The 20,194-nt window shown below is 40.9% G+C and overlaps 1 protein-coding gene across 4 annotated transcripts in view; it reads right to left on the reverse strand.

Moving 5' to 3' along the window:
* The window catches only part of Ambra1 (autophagy and beclin 1 regulator 1), a 181,213-nt gene that overhangs the window by 144,152 nt on the left and 16,867 nt on the right, over positions 1-20,194 (reverse strand). For all 4 annotated transcript variants that reach the window (XM_021182592.3, XM_021182585.3, XM_021182606.3 and 1 more), the window contains exons 2-4: positions 1,831-2,084; positions 1,395-1,453; positions 654-837 (exon numbers count right to left, since the gene is read on the reverse strand). In XM_021182592.3, coding sequence (XP_021038251.1) covers positions 654-837; positions 1,395-1,453; positions 1,831-1,965 — 378 coding nt within the window. In that variant the 5' untranslated portion in view covers positions 1,966-2,084. The remainder of the gene's footprint in view (positions 1-653; positions 838-1,394; positions 1,454-1,830; positions 2,085-20,194) is intronic.

Raw genomic sequence — 20,194 nt, forward strand, 5'->3', positions numbered from 1 at the left:
TATAATCTTTATCAGAGTACAGTGGTAGATGGCTTTAATCCCAGCGCTCAGAAGGCACAGGCAATGTGGATCTCCATGAGTTTGAGGGCAGCCTGGTCTACATAGTCATTACCAAACCAGTCAGATTTGCATATCAAGGCTCTGCCTCTAAATAAATTTCCATTTGAGATCAAATGAGTTCTTATAGGGCTTACTTTAAACATATCTTTTATAAAATAATGTATATGAACAGTCATCTAGCAGTGCCAATAATTTATAGAACAATTATTACTGTCTTCAAGTCAATTACAAAGCCTCTACTTTGTTTCTGACACCTGTGGACATTCCAGCTTGGTGCAAGCATAGTGAGAGCAACCCACTAGCCTCTCACCAGGACAAGTCTTATGTGATGGTCATGAGCAGGTACTCCAAGACAATGGGAGTCGATACTGAGCTCATGTTAGAGCCTCCTGCTGTACAATCTTAAAATAAGCAGGCAGGAGAAAAGTTTGTTTACTTCATAATGGATAAGTACGAACTAGAATATCCATCCTTTAAGTGAACAATGTCCTAACAAAGTGGTTAGTTTCTCAGCCAGAAGTAAGAATCCAATGGCAAACAAGTCTCTGTGTCTGGAATACCAAAGGGAAATAAGCAGCCCAAAAAATACTTACATGTAAATCCCAAATCCTAACTTCCCCATCTAGGCAGCCAGAAGCAATAAGGCCTGAGATGGTGGGGTGAAAAGTGACACACCATGGAGTACGGCGGTGTCCGATCAGAGAGTGAACACACTTGCCAGTCTTAACCTCTGTAATATAGATGTTATGGTTCACATGTGTGGATGCCAAGAGAGTCCTAGGGAATCAAAATGTAAGAATAATTAAGAAACATGTAGGGGGAGAATAAATATTAACAGCTTTAGAAAACAAAAATCCCAACATTATTCCCTACACTACTCACTACAAATGAAAAAAATTAAGGTATGCCTACTAGGTAGTTTCTCTACACAAAACAGAAATATTCCCATTTTTAAAGGCTTCTGGTTTTCCCACACTGTCGCTAAATAACACATATTGCCTTCATTGCTGGTGTCTACCGGTCAGGCAAAGCAATGTTATTTAAGAGCCTGGATAAGTTCTGAGCCTTGACTTTCACCATTCTCTTTACAATTCTTTTTATTCTTCTGGTTGGCATTGTTTGTTTACTTTCTCTCCATTTCTAATATATATTATAATTATATATATATAAAGAAAATTATATATAATAGAGTGTGTGTGTGTGTATACCATATACACCTTCACACATTCATCCAGTGCTTCAAAGGGTCTCCAGAGATTAATCTGAATGAACAAGCTAAGCCAAGAGTACAGAAAGCCACATCAAATCTTAAGCTACAGCTAAGTATTAGGTACCTGTCTGGGCTGAAGGCCAGTAAGAAGGTCGAACGTGGACTATCAGGCAGTTCTACTCTCTGGGAGAAAACAAACAAATAGTAAATAAATACATACATACATACAGACAGACAGACACACACACACACACAGAGCACAGCATGATTTATAAAGTTGGGCTTACTCTGACTTTTAAGTACAGAAGCCACTCTAGATTAGTATCACAGTGCAAACTAAAAATCTGGAGACAATAATCAAATTATAAGTTAAGATAAATCTAAGTTCAGAAAGAACATTTCTATTCTTATCTTTTACATTATAAACCAATTTCCCAAATTAGCTATATCAAGTCTCAGGGACAAGATAAACTATATCCCTACTCTACCATTAATCTATTCTAAGGTGCCAATTTACTGTCATCTCCACAAATCCTAGGTTAAGAACACTGTTTTCTTACCTTGCCCTCCCATTTCATCCATCGAGTCTTATCCTCCACCAGCTCCTGCAGAAGCCGCTGGGCACCCATGGCACGAGTGCCCCGTTCTCGGCCCCAGAGGATTCGCACAGCATTCTTCTCTGGGACAACTTTCATGGTGCTCAGGAGCCACTGTCCCACCAGGGATCAGAACTGAAGGAGCAAGCAATAGCTCCACACACAGAAATAGCTAAAATGAGGCCATTCAGGTCCTTGTCAGCTGTCCTCATGGAAATCTAAGGAATGAAGAATAATGTCAAATAATGCCTATTCTACACCAGAGAGGCTCCCATTACAAGTACAATTCTAGCTCAAAGGAGAAATTGTTCTTTTCATATTTATTGTTTCCTAGAAAAGGTACATCTTCTAGAATTTTTCTTTCAAAAATATTTTATCTTGTCATATTTTTTACTTTATATATGAAAAACTCGACATTTTCGACCACTGACCATATTCAGTTCTTATTCTTTCATAAAGCAGAAAATTTGCTCTTGCCAGGCAGTGGTGGCGCATGCCTTTAATCCCAGCACTCGAGAGGCAGAGGCAGGCGGATTTCTGAGTTCGAGACCAACCTGGTCTACAGAATGAGTTCCAGGACAGCCAGGGCTACACAGAGAAACCCTGTCTCGAAAAACAAAACAACAACAACAAAAAAAATTGCTCTTAAAAACAAAATGTAGAGTTATGGGTATGGCCTTAGTGGTACAGGCCCTGGGCTCAATCAATCCCTAGCACAACAAAAAATTAAACAGTTGGAGAGACAGGGAGATGGCGCAGTGGGTAAAGAGCTTGCCACCCAAGCATGAGTTCAGCACCCATGTAAAAAGCCAGGCACTGTAGTATATACTACCTATATCCTAGCACTAGGAAATGGAGACAAGTAGATTCCTGGAATTCACTGACTGACTAGCCTAGTAACGTCAGTGAGCTCCAGATTCAGTGAGAGAAGCCCTGACACAAAAATAAGGTGAAGGGCAATTGAGGAAGATACCTAGCATCTACCTCTGGCTTCCACACATATACACTGTGGTGCTTTGAATGAGAATGAACCCCACAAGCTCATGCATTTAATTCATGCTCAGTGGAACTGTTTTAGGAAGGATTAGGTGGTGTGGGCTTGTTGAGGAAGATGTGTCACTGGTAGTAAGCATTTAGTTTTCAAAAGCCAATTCCAGGTTCAGGTGTGTTCTGTCTCTCTGTCTCTGTCTCTGTGTGTGTCTCTCTCTCCTCTGTCTCTCTCTTTCCTTCTCTCTCTCTCTCTCTCTCTCTCTCTCTCTCTCTCTCTCTCCCTCCCTCCCTCCCTCCCTCCCTCATGTTTGTCATTCATATATAAATTCTCAGCTACTGTTCCAGTACCACCATGATGGTCATGGACTTACCCTCTAAATCTGTAAGCAAGCCCTTAACTGGTTTTTTTTTTTTGTAAGTTGCCTTGGTCATGGTGTCTCTTCACAGTAATAGAAAAGCAACTAAGACAAACATGACCATGTACGTACACACACACACACACACACACACACACCACCATTCGCAATAAACCAACATAAATAACTAAGCTGGGATGCAGCTCAGTGGTAGACCTACTTCCTGTTTAACATGCACCAGAGCCTCTGTTCAATTTCTAGCACTCCAAAAAGTATCAGTAATACTTTTTGGAAAGTCGGGGCACAGTAGCTTACATAAAAATGATACAGAAGGGCTGTGGTAGAGGCCGGTGTATGGCTCAGCAGTAGAATGCTTGCCTAGCATTTCTAAAGCCCCTAGGTTTGTCCTTAGCACTGGAAAAACAGAAAGAGAGAAAGTGAAGAGGAGAGAAGGGGAGATGATTAAAAAACACAATGGTTGCTTCTGAGTGGTAGCTTAAGATAACTTAAAAAAAAAAAAAGACATAGTTCATACAGTTCAGGCTACCCTCAAACTATGTAGCTTGAACTTCTGACCGTCCTGCCTCCACTTCCCTAGGGCTTGGATTACAAATCTGTCCTCATGACTAGTTTAAGTGGTGCTGGAAAGTAAACCCGGGGCTTTTATTCATGCTAGGCAAGCATTCTACCAACCAAGGTGTATATCTATCTATCCCATGAATTGATAATTTTAAGAGGTGGTTTTCTACTTCAGTTTCAAGGAAAGGGTCTATAGAGCCCAAACTGGCCTCAAACTCCTGCTCCTAGTGTTTCTACCTGCAAACAGTGCTATTTCAGACATAAGGCACTAGCCCTGGCTGCTTCTACCTTTTTTAAATTTCAAAAGTAGTAACTGTCAGAGTGGGTCATTGTTATGCAAAGTTATAATTACAGCACACTGGGGCTGAGGACAAGATGATCAAAGCTTTGAAGCCAGTCCAGACTACAAGACAAATTCCAAGATATTCTGAGCTGCAGCACAAGCCTTTGTCTTAAAAGGAGTGGAATATGGCAAGATAGCTCAGCGGGTAAAGGTATTTGCCACAGAGACCTGAGTTTGATCCCCATAATCACTGTAAAGGTAGAAGCGAAGAACCAACCACACGAAGTTGTTCTTTGACTTCAATACATACACATAATAAAGTCTTTTAAATTAAAATAAAACAAAGGGGGACTAACTGCTTATTATGAGAGTCAAACAATAACTGCCTCCTTCTACTTCTCAAAAGGCTGCAATCTACAAAGCACACAGCCAGATGCATAGAAATACAGCCATAAGGGAAAATATTTATAGCTTGTGCTGAAGGAGTTTTCTTCCTGAAGCATTAAAATGAATAAGGTCAGAAAGATTTCACAGTAAGGCAAGTCCTAAATTCCTAGGCAATAGGCAGTTCAGTTCCCTACAAAGTGCTAAACACAAAGCTTTGCTTCGCTCTTTTTTTTTTTTAAGATTTATTTATTTTACATATGTGAGTATACTGTCACTGTCTTCAGACATACTAGAAGAGGGCATAAGATCTCATTACAGATGGTTGTGAGCCACCATGTGGTTGCAGGGAATTGAACTCAGGACCTCTGGAAGAGCAGTTGGTGCTCTTAACCACTGAGCCATCTCTCCAGCCCTTGCTTTACTCTTACGGTATAACTCTTACCATGCTTTGTTTGCTTTGCTGTGTCTGGGGGCTGGGAATTGAACCCTGAGTTTGCTTGTCAAGTACTGTACCACCAGGACACACACCCTGCCTCTCATCACCAACTATTAACCAACAAAATATGTACACAGTAAAAATGTCACTAAGAGTCGCAAGCCAACCTCCAGAGTAGGCTAGAGTTGAATAACAGAAAGCAATCAATCTCTTTAGTGAACCTGCTCCAGGCTTCCCTTTATTCAAACTAATAGCTAAAATATTTCTTACCTTTTACCTCTAACCAAGAAGGTACAAGAAAAACAGTTCCTAGTAGTTCCCCTTAATTCTGTACTAAAACTAGTATAGAGACCTTCAAAAGAAGAACTTTGAAACTCCTTTGACCTAACAATACATAAAGTACATTGAAACCTTTTATAATCTCACAACGAACAGTAGGAACAGCAATAGCAGTCCCATTTCTTTGTGTATAATCTGGATGTGTTTGTGCCAGTGTGCAACAAGTCACAGAATAACCTGCAGGAGTCAGTTCTCTCTTTCCATCATATGGGTTCCAGGATTATACTTAGGTCATTGGGCAGCAAGCACCTTTACCCCTTGAGCAACCTCACTGGTCCAGAGCCCCTTTTAAAAAAATTAAATTAAATTAAAATAAATTTTCCTTTCTGTCCCCCTGTAACTCAAAAGGAAAAACAAAGTACAGGTTACAAATATTATAAGAGTCAAAAAACTATGATATAACCTTCAGTTCCTACAGGAATTAAAATGAGTGGAAGGAAGGAAGGAAGGAAGGAGAGTTTCTACAAATATCATCATCAAAGATAACTTAAAAAAAAAAAAGAAAGAAAAGAAAAGAAAAGAAAACTAATCAAAACTACCAAAAAGGCCAGGCAGTGATGGCACATGCTAGTGGATCTCTGACTTAACACTGATTAACAGTGGATCAGCCGGGCGGTGGTGGCGCACGCCTTTAATCCCAGCACCTGGGAGGCAGAGGCAGGCGGATTTCTGAGTTCGAGGCCAGCCTGGTCTACAAAGTGAGTTCCAGGACAGCCAGGGCTATACAGAGAAACCCTGTCTCGAAAAAACAAAAAAAACCAGTGGATCAAGGGGGCTGGAGAGATGGCTCAGCAGTTAAGAGCACTGACAGCTCTTCTGAAGGTCCTGAGTTCAAATTCCAGCAACCACATGGTGGCTTATAACCATCCTTAATGACATCTGACACCCTCTCCTGTTGTGTCTGAAGACAGCTACAAAGTACTTACATAAAAAAATAAATAATAAATAAATCTAAAACAAAACAAAACAGTGGATCAAACCAGTGTTAATGATTTGAACTCTTGAGTTTAGGTCCCTGGAAATTGATACATACATGCTTTTTGGTAATTTGTTTTGTTTCTGTTTTTCGAAACACAGTTTCTCTGTGTAGCCCTGATATCCTAGAACTCACTTTGCAGACCAAGCTGGCTTTGAACTCACTGAGATCTGCCTGCTTCTCTGTCTCCCAAGTGCTTGTATTAAAGGCTAGCCCCATCACCATATGAGAGGAGACTTTGCTGCATCCCAAATAACCAAAGAAGCCAGATTGAACAAAGGCAGATAAGCCTGTTGAAGGGACTCTAGCCAGCCCTGGCATTGCAAACATGGCTTAGCAGGCCTTGCCCTTTTCTCCAATTTTCTCTGACTTGCTAATAATTATTAGAGTATACTTGTAAACCTAGCCACCAAGGTCTGTTCCCTTATTTGGCCAGGTCCTCCTCCTAAGGCTGACTACCAAAGTACAGTTATCAAAGATTTAAAGTCCAGTAATCACCTAGCTGACATGCCCAATTACAATTACACATCATCCTAACACAGGGTTTCCCCCTTTTCCCTTTACAGACCAGCATGTTCCTATGTGTTTCATCAGTTTCCAATCTAGAGGCAGTCAGTCCTTTGTCCCCCTCTAAGACAAATACAGCTTCTCACTCATCCTCTATCTCCTGTCTCTTATTCTCTGTCCTTTGTCCCTCTGGGGCAAATAAATCTCCTTTTTTTTCTGAGAACTTGGTCTTGGGGATCCTGGCTAAGGAAAAAGTGTCAGTCAGGTGTTTTTCATTCCTCTTTTTTGTTTTGTTTTTGCAGTGTATGTGTGTGTGTGTGTGTGTGTGTGTGTGTGTGTGTGAGAGAGAGAGAGAGAGAGAGAGAGAGAGAGAGAGAAAGATTTTAAACCAAAATACATTTTAAACCACTATACATTTTTTTAAAGATTTTATTTATTTTATGTATGTGAGTACACTTAGCTGTCTTCAGACACACCAGAAGAGGGTATAGGATCCTATTACAGATGGTAGTGAGCCACCATGTAGTTGCTGGGACTTGAACTCAGGACTTCTGGAAGAACAGTCAGTCAGTGCTCTTAACCACTAAGCCATCTCTCCAGCCCTCATTCATTCCCCTTTTTAAAAAGCAAGAAGAAAAAAGTTTCCCAATATGTAAAGTAAAACGGAGACACAGAAAGCCCAGAAGAGGTTCTGATGCCATTATGAAGTCCTCCAAATCAGTGCTTAATCACAAAAAGATATAAGCAAGTAAGAGACTAAGAGAAGTCATGACAAGGAGATATGAATACACACACACACCTAATACCAAGATTCCTATTTACCTAAACATATAAAATTCATCACTCCACAAAGATAAAAATCAACCTTTACAGGTTTTCTCTATTTAATATGTAATTATATTTAACTATTCTATGCAAAAAACATCTAAAGTATGTCACTACTCACTAGAAACTAAGAATTATAGGTTCATCTTGCAATTTGATCATCTATGCTAATGATTTATCCCACATTCTAGTTAAGATTTGTGGGGAAGGGAAGGGAAAGAAGGAGCACTGACTGACTGTTCTTCCAGAAGTCCTGAAAGAAGGACAGACTTTGGGTAAGTCACTTCTCTACTTAAGATTATTCTAAGGCTCCAATGAGTAACAAGCAGTGGAAGTGTTAGAATGCACTGATGTTACATTATCAGTGGATCTTCCTGAGTTCACTATGATTCCCCTCACTAAACCCACAGATGCAGTTCTTCAAAGTGGCAGATTTCTAAAAAACATTTCAAAGGCAGTTACCACACAACAAAGTAAAACATACTCAAATAAAATGTGTAGGCAAAATAACTAAATGCAACTGGAGCTATCCCCACATCAATAAAATGAGGCAAACAGAATTGATACATGGAAAAAAGGGAGGAAGAATTTATTAACCAGATATGGTCATGCATCCCTTTAATTCTAGAACTTGTGAGGCAGAGGCAGGCAGTTCCAGGCCAGCCAGGGCTACACCATCTCAAAAGAAGACCCTGTCTTTTAAAAAAATAAATAAAAAGATTTATTTTAAAGTATGGTTTTGTACGTGTGCTGGAGCGTGTACACAAGTGCAGTTGCCAGTGGACTCCAGAACAAGACATGGAATCCTCTGGAGGCAGAGTTAAAGTGATGGGTCATTCATCCCACATAGATGCTCAGAACTGAGATCAGGCCATATACAAAGGTAATATCTTCCCTTAACTGCTGAGCCATTTGACCAGCTGATCTTATAACACTTGGGGAATATGATTCAGAAACTTAAGATTTTAGTTGTTTGCAAACACCTCTGCCCTTGCCAGCTCCCTATGTAGCCAACGATGACCTTGAGCATACGATCCTCCTGCTTCCACCTTCCCAAAACACCGGTACACCTAGTTGTCAATGTGACTAGGAGTCAAACCTGGTATTGGCTTAATGCATGTTAGGCAACCACTCAGGCAACAACTGAGCCCCTGCTTAGCTATTAATAGAGCTCAATTTCCTCATTTAACTGTTACATGTCTGCCCTTGAATGTGTCCATGAAGACAAAATGTGAATAAAATCAGCAATGAAGTACTGACACATATTCAGTAATATACGGGTTTTAATTCAAGGATTTAACTCTTTGGGAAAAGAAATCATCCTCCAGGGGCTGGTGGCACGGCTCAGCATTTAATGGCCCTGCTGTCAAGTCTAACAACCTAAGTTCAATCCCTAAGACCCACATAGTAAGAGAGAACCAACTCACAAAAGCTGTCCTCTAACCTCTACAAATGTGCTGTAAATGTCACATGTGTTTATGTGCACACAATACACAAAGTAAATTAAAAATAATTATAATAAAAAGTATAAATCTAGGCTGGAGAGATGGTTCAGAGTCTAAAGTACCAGATGCTCTTCCAGAGAACTCTGGCCTAATTACTAGCACCTACGGGGGCTGGTGAGATGGCTCAGTGGGTAAGAGCACCCGACTGCTCTTCCGAAGGTCCAGAGTTCAAATCCCAGCAACCACATGGTGGGTCACAACCATCCGTAACAAGTTCTGACTCCCTCTTCTGGAGTGTCTGAAGACAGCTACAGTGTACTTACATATAATCAATAAATAAATCTTAAAAAAAAAAAAATTACTAGCACCTACATGAGAGCTCACAACTGTCTGCAACTCCAGTTCCAGGGGACCCAATGTCCTTTTTCTGGCCGCAGGTACAAAGTACACACAAGATGCACAGACATTCACTAAGGCAAAATACTCATACACATATAATTTAAGTTTTAAAACCCCTAGACCAGGCATGATGGCACACACCTATATTTCCAGAACTCTAGAGGCAGAGGCTGATGTACTAAAATCCTTGAGATTAAACAAGACCTAAAAAGAAGGAAAGGAGGAGGGTATTTAAAAGAAGAAGAAGAAGGAGGAGGAGGAGGAGGAGGAAGAGGAAATTAGTAAAGAAGGAAAGAAGAGCAAATACAAGCTAAATGGTGGTTATGGTGCACACCTTTAATGCCAACACTCTGGGAGGCAGAGAGGCAAGTGGATCTCAGAGTTCCAGGCTAGCCTGGAACAAGAGTGAGTTCTAGGACAGCCAGGGCTATACTGAGAAACCCTATCTCTCTCTCACTCTTTTTTTTTTAAAGATTTATTTATTTTTATATGTAAGTACACTGTAGCTGTCTTCAAACACCCCAGAAGAGGGCATCAGATCTTATTATGGATGGTTGTGAGCCACCATGTGGTTGCTGGAATCTGAACTCAGGACCTTCAGAAGAGCAGCCAGTACTCTTAACCACTGAGCCATGACTCCAGCCCTAAAACCCTATCTCCAAAAAAAAAAAAAAAAAAAAAGGAACCAATGAAGACTGAAAAAAGGGTAGAGAAATAACTCCATTGCAGTTAAGAGCACTTGCTTTTCCAGAAAATCCATGTTCAGTTCCTAGCATCCACATAGGGTTTCTCAGAACTGCCTATAACTCAAGCTCTAGGGCAGTGGTTCTCAACTTTCCTAATGTTGCAATCCTTTACTGTTCCTCATGCTATGGTGACCCCCAATCATAAAATTACTTTGTTGGGCCAGGCAGTGTTGGCGCCCGCCTTTAATCCCAGCACTTGGGAGGCAGAGGCAGGCAGATTTCTGAGTTCGAGGTCAGCCTGGTTTACAGAGTGAGTTCCAGGACAACCAGGGCTACACAGAGAAACCCTGTCTTGAAAAACCAAAAAAAAAAAAAAAAAAATTACTTTGTTGCTACTTCATAACTATAATTTTGCTACTGTTGTGAATCATAATGTAAATATTTGTATTTTGCAATGGTCTTAGGTGACCCTGTGAAAGGGTCATTCCATATCCTCACAAAAGAGTCTTTGTCCACAAGTTGAGAAACACTGCTCTAGATGCTGGCTGGCCTCCGCTAGTACACACACAAACACACAGTACATACACAGATACATGCAAATAACAACAAAATAATAATCCTTTTTTTTTAATCTTGAGTTAGTTTTATAACTCAGTGGTACAGTAAATGTGTAGATGGGTTGATACCCAGCACCATAAAAAGCAAAGGATAAAATTTTTAAATCCTTTAAATAAACCTAAGATCACTTGTATAACTAAAGTTCTCCCAACAACTGGAAAATCAACTACAAAATGTCAAGCCTTTAATTAGAGGCCTAAAAGTGGCCCAGTGCTTTATAGAAATGGCATGCGGGTACAGTTTCTACACACAAGGCTTTCTATAATTGGAAGCTTTGTTTTCATCAATAGAACCTTACTACAGGGAACACTACAGGATAATTCAAATGACACCAAATCATAAAATGCTAGCACCACACCTCTAGTAACTGCACCTTTCTCCAAACAGCTCTTGCTAGTACTTTATACTAAACTTAGGGGGAAGACAGAATTTTGGGCAACATACCACACAAATCAGAGAATTAAACAAGTAAAAATTATGAAGGCAAACTCACCCAGAAGAAGAAAAACTATTATCATGACTGTGTTCATGTGTTCTGCGTAGATTACAAAAAGATATTTTAGGATGTGACAAAGTAGCGGCATTGATTGAATCTGAAGGAGAAGTACTGTTTGGGTTTTTTTGTTTTGATTTTGGTTTGGGTAGTAGAGACAGTATAGGATATCCATGTATATCCTATACTAATTAAATTCCAGTTTCAGCACTGGGGGTGTGGGTAGCTCAATCTTATTAAACTTTCTTGTTCTTCATGAAGTCAAGGAAGTTCTGTGTTCCATACTCAGCACTGAAAAAAAGGAGAGGATGGGGAAGCTGGCATAGTCTTGCAATTCTAGGGTACTTGGGAAGTAGGATCAGAAGAATCGGAGGTTGATGAACCCCCTCAGCTACAGCAATAAAGTTGAAATCAATGAGGTTGTTCCTGTCTCAGTAAAACTAGCCCAACTCCAGTTCTCCACAATTTATCTCCTGATATAGCCCAGGCCAGTCAGTCTGATTTGAAGTTCTCCAGCCTCAGTTTCACCAGTGTACGAGTGTGAATGTACACCATCACACCCTATTCCATCATTTTCTCGGCATACAAAAGTTTCCTCATTTCTCAGAAAAATTACTTAGCCTCCCTGTACCTCAGCTCCTGCCTCATCCAGGAGACTGTACTGTCAGCAGCAGTATTCACTAGAGAGTATTCACCAGGTTAAAGATATACCATGTAAAATCTGTTCACCACTATATATTTCTAATGTTTACCCACTCTGTAATGACAAATATAACAAAATAATTTTATATCACAAGGCCCTGTAAAGCAAATTAACTTTAGAGGGGCTATACACAGCAAGTTCCAGGCCAGCATGGGCTATAAAATGAGACTCTGTTTCAAAACAAAACAAACAAAATATCCCAGAACAGCAAGATGTAGTGGCATATGCCTTTTCAGCATTTGCGGGGCAGAGGTAGGTAGATCTCTGTAAGTTTCAGGGTAGTCAGACCTACAAGAGTGAGGCCCTATTTCAAAAAATCCAAAACAAAACAGGCTTCTGAGTTGTAATTTTTAAAAGTTTTTTATGGTTGTTTGTGCATGGGGTGTGAATGTGTACATAAATGCACCATTGCAGAGAAAGTTGTTAGCAGGCTTGCCCAACCGTTCTCTAAAGGCCTTTCCCCCATTACAGCTTCTTAAAGACCTCTACTGCCCATCTTTCCTGGACCCTAACTCAAAAAATGACCTTCTTCTTCTCCATTTCTCTCTTGAAAGCTGTGGATATTTACAGTTGGCCTCTCCTATTAATGAAATGTGTCCCATATGGTCTAGCAATTAGGTTCCTGAATTCACCCAGTGGAGAAATGTAAAACTTATGTTGGGTGTGGTGACACACATCTAACCTCAGCAATCACTCTCTTTTTTTTTTTTTTTTTTTTTTTTGGTTTTTTTGAGACAGGGTTTCTCTGTGTAGCCCTGGCTGTCCTGGAACTCAGAAATCCGCCTGCCTCTGCCTCCCGAGTGCTGGGATTAAAGGCGTGCACCACCAACGCCCGGCTAGCAATCACTCTCAAAGCAGGTGAACAGACTTCTGTGAATCTGAAACCAGCCTGGTGGTTTACACAAAGTTCCTGGCTGGAGGAATCAAACTAATAAAACAGTCCTTGAGGGACTGGAGAGATGGCCCAGTGGTTAAGAGCCCTGACTATTCTTCCAGAGGACTCAGGTTTGGCTCCCAACATGCACATGGCAGCTAACAACCTTCTCTAACTCCAACTACAAGGGACCCAACAGTTTCTTCTGGCCTCCTGTATTAGTCAGGGTTCTCTAGAGTCAAAGGAATGTCTCTATATATTAAGGGAATTTGCTGTGATGAATTTTAGCCTATAGTCCAACTACCCCCAACAATGGTCAGCTGTGAATGGGAAGTCCAAGGATCTAGTAGTTGCTCAGTTCCATGAGTTTGATTGTTTCAGCTGGTCTTCTGTAGAAGTAGATTCCAACAGATGTGCTGGAAGGAAATGCAAGCAGTCGAAGAAGGCGGAATCTTCCTTCTTCCAATGGTCTTATGTAGGTCTCCAGCAGAAGGTGTGGCCAAGGTTAAAGGGGTGAGCCACCACCCCAGGATCTGGGACTTGTTTTCTCCCAGGCTGACCTTGAACTCAGAGATCTCCTTGCCTTAGTCTCCTGGAATTAAAGGCTTGTACTACCTTGTCTAAGCCTAAGCTTTTCACAGCCACTGTGCCTCAAGATCTCCATGCCAAGATCCAGGTGAGAAACTTGTGTCTTCTAGCTTCAAGATCTGGATCACAGGTGAACCCTCCAATTCTGGATTGTAAATCATTCCAAATATACTCAAGTTGACAACCAGGACTAGCCACTACACCTCCACAGGCACCAGCCATACAGACAGGCAAACCTCCTCATACACATAAAATATTTTTTAAAATAGTCCTCTAGCATCAAATAAACAAAATTCTACAAAAAAATAAATAAATAAGGGTCCACTGTAGCACTCTCAACATCATTTTCAATGAAACCCTTTACTGCTCACTGTCATCGTTTTTTTCTTTTTGACAAATTTAAGCTATGAGGTTAAAATAACAGCTAACATTTTATAGTGCCAGGCTCTGATCATAACACTCTGCGTAACATTTTTTGGAAGTGAGGCCTCACAGTGTAGCTCAGGTTGTCCTTCAGGTTATATCTTGGTCCATGTCTCAGATGCTACAATTACAGGCATGTCAAAGGAACTTCTTATAATCCTCATTAGCCCCCACCCAAACATGAGATGCAAAGAAAGAATCAGTCCCAGAATGGAAGATTCATACTTTGAACCCAAAAAAGCTGATGAGTTAACTGTCTTTTAATAAAAAATTAAAAAAAAAAAAAAAAAAAAAAAAAAGAAACTGAACCCAGACAATCTGAACCCAGAGTCTACACACCTAATTACCACAGGTAGAGAGTCCCTACAACATTCCCATATTCATGTGCTAGCCTCATATACGTTACATTAACCATGTTCCACCTACTTTATACTTTATCAACTACAAATCTGTGTGCTTTATATTTTTAGTGTTCATTTCCTCAGAGGTCATGAAAAAAGGGTGCATAGTAAGTGGCTCAATTTGGCAAAGGGCCTGCCATGGAGCCTGAGTTAGGGCTGTCCAGCACCCATTTTTAAAAGTGCATAGCAATATACACTGGTATTCCCAGCACTGTGGGGACTGAAGAGAGATGGGGCAGACTGGAGGATTCCAGGAGCACACTGGTTAGTTCATCTAAACCAATTGATGTCTTTAGGTTTAATAAGAAACCTTGTCACAAGAAAGTGATGAAAGAAGAAACCCAACAAGTTACCTTTGCTCTCCATGTACGAACAAAACCCATGTGAACAAGTATATGCACTACACACACACACACAAAGAAAACAGCAACAAGAGAAAAGCAGACAGATTAAAGAATGATGCTAGACAGCCCACACTTGTCAGCATAACAAGGCCAGCCTGTGAGCTCTATTTATGAACAAAGCAAGGCCTCATCTCAAAATGCAAAACAGAATAAAATAAATGATGCTAAAGAAAAATGAAAATCAGCCGGGCGTGGTGGCGCACGCCTTTAGCCTTTAATCCCAGCACTCGGGAGGCAGAGGCAGGCGGATTTCTGAGTTCGAGGCCAGCCTGGTCTACAAAGTGAGTTCCAGGACAGCCAGAGCTACACAGAGAAACCCTGTCTCGAAAAACCACAAAAAAAAAAAAAAAAAAAAGAAAAATGAAAATCTTTCTCTTATTCCTTTCCAGAAACTCAGTACATAGTTTTTGAGAGAAAAAAAGAAGTCAAAAAACATTTCATCAGAAATTAATCTACCTTTCATTCTGAAATCTCTACAATAGGGAATATTCATGAAAGTATGCTACTGTGTATTTACATTAATATCCTACTCCATCCCCATCAAAAGGAAAGTAATTACTTATCAGGAAGTGGAGATAAATACCACAATAAATTTACTTCACCTGAGAATGGGAAGAGACCATAACCTCGTGTGTGTGTGCGTGTGTGTGTGTGTGTGTGTGTGTGTGTATTTATCAGACTATGATTAAGCAACTGTCAAATCACTACAGCATGGATCTTTTCGTCAAGCACAAATGGCATAAGTACATCTAAGACAACAATGTAAATCTTTATCCCATTCCTACATCCCTGTCATCAATATGATAAGACACATGTCTGATGGCCCCTCAGCACCACCTGGACTCAAAAATTCTCTACAACTAACTTCATTTTTTCTGCCTGTGAAAGGTTCTCTTCAATGACAGACACCAACAGTCCTTTACTGTCCCCATCTCGTCCTATGATGATTTAAAAATCCCAGAATCTGCCACTGAGCTGTTCGGTGTCCATCAATTATGGAGTCTGTAATCTCAGCACACAAAAAGGAAAAGTAATCTGGAATAGAGTTCAAGGCTAGGCTGAGATCAAAGAAGAAAAAAACTTTAGCCAAGTAGTGATGACACACACTTGTAATCATCTCAGGAAACTGAGGAAACCTAGTTTGGTAACCTAGTTTGAAGCCAACATAGACTATATAATGAGACCTTAGCATTAAACAAAAAAGGCTAGAGAGATGTCTTAGCAGTGAAGAGCATGCACTGTTCTTGCAGAAGACCCAAACTGTTCCCAGCACCCACAGGCAGGGAGCTCACAACCACCTCTAATTCTAGCCCTAGCTGATTGGACTCCTCTGGCCTCCAAGGGCACCTCCACTTATGTAACTAACACACACACACACACACACACACACACACACAAAATTTAGGGAGGAAAAAAACTTTAAAAAAGAAAACTGAGGACTAACAAGTTGGGTCAGCAGGGGAAGGTGCTTGCTGCCAAACCTGGCCACCTCAGTTCACCCCTCAGGACAAACGGTAGAAGGAGACAACCAACTCCTGAAAGTTAGCCTCTGACATCCACATGTGTCCCCGAGGCACATGCCCATTCCTCCATAAACAAACATAATAAAAACATTTCTTAAACATTTCTTGGGACCAGCTCTCATTGTGTACTTCTGGCTCTGGAACTCAATATGTAGAACTAAAATTTACAGAGAGACACCTACCTCTGCCTTCCTACCAAGTACAAAAATTAAAGGCACCACCAATAAACTTGCTCTTAAAAAAAAAAAAAAAAAAAAAAAGCTGGGCGGTGGTGGCGCACACCTTTAATCCCAGCACTTGGGAGGCAGAGGCAGGCGGATTTCTGAGTTCAAAGTCAGCCTGGTCTACAAAGTGAGTTCCAGGACAGCCAGAGCTATACAGAGAAACCCTGTCTCAGAAAAAAAAAAAAAAAAAAAAATTAAAGAAAATCAACAAAACAAACAAAAAGCCAAAGTCACAGACATAAACTGCTGCTAGAGCCTGACTCTATACTGCACACAGCAACATTTATACTGAATTACACCAATCTAATTCAGTTGGTCTGCATCTAAACAAAGTAGGAAGAAGTAATACTGAATCAAGAACCAGGCACTAGGCAAGTAGCACATACCTTTAATCCTAGAATTAGAAGGCAGAGGCATACACATCTCTGATTTCAAAGCCAGCCTAGCTAACAGAGTAAGTTCCAGGACAGCCAGGGTCACACAGGGAAACCCTGTCTTGAAAAAACAAAACAAATCAAGAAGAACCTATCTTTTTGTTTTGGCCAGGTGTCGCGAGCACATTTTTAAATCCAACACTTGAGAAGCAGAGTCAGATGGGTAATCTCTATGAATTGAAGACTACTCTTGTCAACATCGGGAGCTCTAGGGCTATAAAGTGAGATCATGACTCCAAACAAAAAACCTGGCAGTTGGGCTGAAGCAGTGCAGTTGCCTGACATTGTGCAGCCCAAAGTTCTATCCCAGGAAGTTGGGAAGAATGGACTTGGCACAAACCAAGAATGGTGGCCACACCTATAATCCAGCACTCAGGAGTCTGAGGCATTAGAATTCTAAGTTAAAGGCTAGTTTAAACTATAAAGCTACAGTCACTTCAAAAAGGGTGGGTAGGGTAAAAAGCTGGAAATATAGCTCAATGGCAGTGTGCTTATCTATCATGCCCGAGGATTAGATCCCCAGTACAGCAAGAAAGGAAAGGAAGGAAAGGTAGAAGGGGAGAGGAAAGAAGAGAAGACAGTAGGGGGAGAGGGGTAGCAGGGGAAAAAAGTGAACGTGGTGAGGAAGGAAAGAAGAAGGGGGAAAGAGGAGCACCCAAAAGATGTAGCAATCTCTTTTGTTCTTATCCAGCAGTCACCCAGTGTTTTACATATATTCAGTATGAACTACATTACAAGTGTGGTAACCACTCTCTAAAGACTCAAACTACACTGTAATCTGCCTCAGGCTCTAACTCACAGCTCCTAATTCTGAACCACAGGAAAGCTTGTGCTTAAAACTAGAAATCAAATGCCATAAGGTCCAAATTTATTTCCTTACACCCACTTACTTCAGAAAAATAAAGAAAGAGGGGGCTGGAGAGATGGTTCATCAGTTAAGAGCACTGACTGCTCTTCCAGAGGTCCTGAGCTCAATTCCCAGCAACCACATAGTGGCTCACAACCATCTGTAATGGGATCCAATGCCCTCTTCTGGGGTGACTAAAGAGAGTGACAGTGTACTCACATACATAAAACACATAAATCAAAAGAAAGGAAGAGAGAGAGAGAGAGAGAGAGAGAGAGAGAGAGAGAGAGGAGAGAGAGAGGAAGACAGACAGACAGGAATTTTATGTGAAAGTATTCTGGGAACTGTGCTGAGGACAGCACTGGAACTAGCAGCAGAGCAAGGAAGGATAAGCCACTGAACAGAGAGAAGAAACTCAAGCTTCATTTTCTGGAGACTGGAAGCTGGGTGTGTGTGTGTGGCAGGGATAAATCAATGAGACCAGGAAGTCTATCCTTAAATACACAAAATGACAAGGGATTTTTCTATTTGCAAACAAAGAGAGAAAAGTAGCTTCTGATGGAGGAATATTAAAGACAAAATTACAGCTTGTCTTCAGTCACAGACTGAAAACAGCTGCCTCAGACAGGCCTAATGTCATCAGCAACAGCATACCTTCCATCCATCAACAGATATCACAGGATGAAGTATGGCCCACCGCAAATCGTGAGAGATCCCTTCCTTCCATCTTCTGCTAACCCGTGGGAAAGAGTCCAACTGCTTGGGGTACCACACAACCTCCAATTCTTAGAAACCCCTGGAGCTAAAGCAATAGTATTGTCAAAAGCCTTGACATTAACCCAGGACTCTGCAAGATGCAGAATAGACAAATAACAAAACAAACCCTGGAAGAACTAAGAAATTTATCAAAGTTCACCAAATAAGTCAGTAGCCAGAGCAAGATTTGAATTCAGGCTTAGCCTTCAGACAGTATCAGAGGCAGGCGTCCAAGCCTTGGCTCAGTGGATACTGTGTTCACTGTTCAATCTTAAGAGTCAGCCCAGGTCAGGTTCTTGGCTGTACAGAATAGGGAGAGAAAAAAATTCCCTTAAGGCTTCAGGAAAAGAAGTCAAAATACAGAGTTCTTAGGCTAAAAGGACCAAATGCTCCTCTACTTTGCCAATCAGTTTCTCAGCCAGGCAAAATAAGGCTCTGCATTTAAGAACCCAGTCATTTTTAGCTCTGACTAGAAGCAGAATTCTTCTTGCCCAACATTTCAAATTAAGACTACTTGGGGCAGGCAATCTGGTAAATGCACTTGCTGTCAAGCTTGATGACCCGAATCTGACTCTGAGAACCACATGGTAGAAGAGAACTAACTTCCAGAAGCTGTCTGACTTCTGCTCACATACATACACATTGAACCCAAAATAAATAAATAATGTAATAAAAGAATACTCAAGCTGGGCAGTGGTGGCACACACCTTTAATTCCAGCACTTGGGAGGTGGAGGCAGAGGCAGGCGGATTTCTGAGTTCAAGGCCAGTCTGGTCTACAGAGTGAGTTCCAGGACAGCCAGGGCTACACAGAGAAACCCTGTCTCGAAAAACAAAAACAAAAACAAACAAACAAAAAAGCAGCTTATTATGTGACAACTGATAGGTATTAACACTTTCAAGTACATTCTAGGAACTAAATATATGGGGAATTGGGGGAGTGGTCACTCCCAGCCTTTCAATATAGGGTAGCTTGAAAAGACTTCTGAGATGACAGGTGAATTTAGATGAGCATACTTAAGTAAAAGTATAAAGAGATAGGAAACCTGGACATGTGGAAAAATCCAGCAATCATGTGATTAAAGCACAACTGACAACAGAAAGACAGGTGAATACTAGAATATTAGAGAATTTTAGCCAATGAAATAACAAGAAATTGGGACAAGGACAGAAACAATGATAATGAGCATAATAAATAGAGAGATTCAGAAAATGTTCTAAAGAGACAGCTAAGGAGCCAAGCACAGTGGCAAACACTTGTAATCCTAGCACTTGGGAAGAGGTAGCAGTAGAAAGATCAGGCATTCAAGACCAGTCTAGGTTATCTCAAAAAAGCAAAAACAAAACAAAACAAAAACAATCAAACAAACAAAAAACTGGAGAGATGCCTCATCAGTTACAAGCAAACACTACACAGGTGAGCGAGTGTAGTTCCCAGCACCTCTGTCTCATCTATAACCCCAGCTGCAGGGGGGTCTGTAGTCTCTGGCTTCCACAGACACCTGCACTCATATGCACATATCCACACACAGATACACATATTCACATAATTAAAAGTAATAAAATGAAAATAGCTAAAGAAATTATACATGCAATATATGCAGTGGTGCATGAGAAAAAAAAAAAAAAAAAGAAATTAAGAGTAGATCCTAGAGTCAGTGTGGCGGTTGTGGCACACACCTTTGATTCCAGCACTCAGGAGGCAGAGGCATCTCTGTGAGTTTGAGGCCAGCCGGGTCTACAAATTGAGTTCAGCACAACCAAGGCTTGTTACACAAAGAAATCCTGTCTCACAGAGTGAAGGAGGAAGAGGAGAGGAGGAGGTCGAGGAGA

Source organism: Mus caroli, unplaced genomic scaffold, assembly GCF_978045245.1.
Source record: "Mus caroli unplaced genomic scaffold, Mus_caroli_1 scaffold_2, whole genome shotgun sequence".
Lineage (NCBI taxonomy): Eukaryota > Metazoa > Chordata > Mammalia > Rodentia > Muridae > Mus > Mus caroli.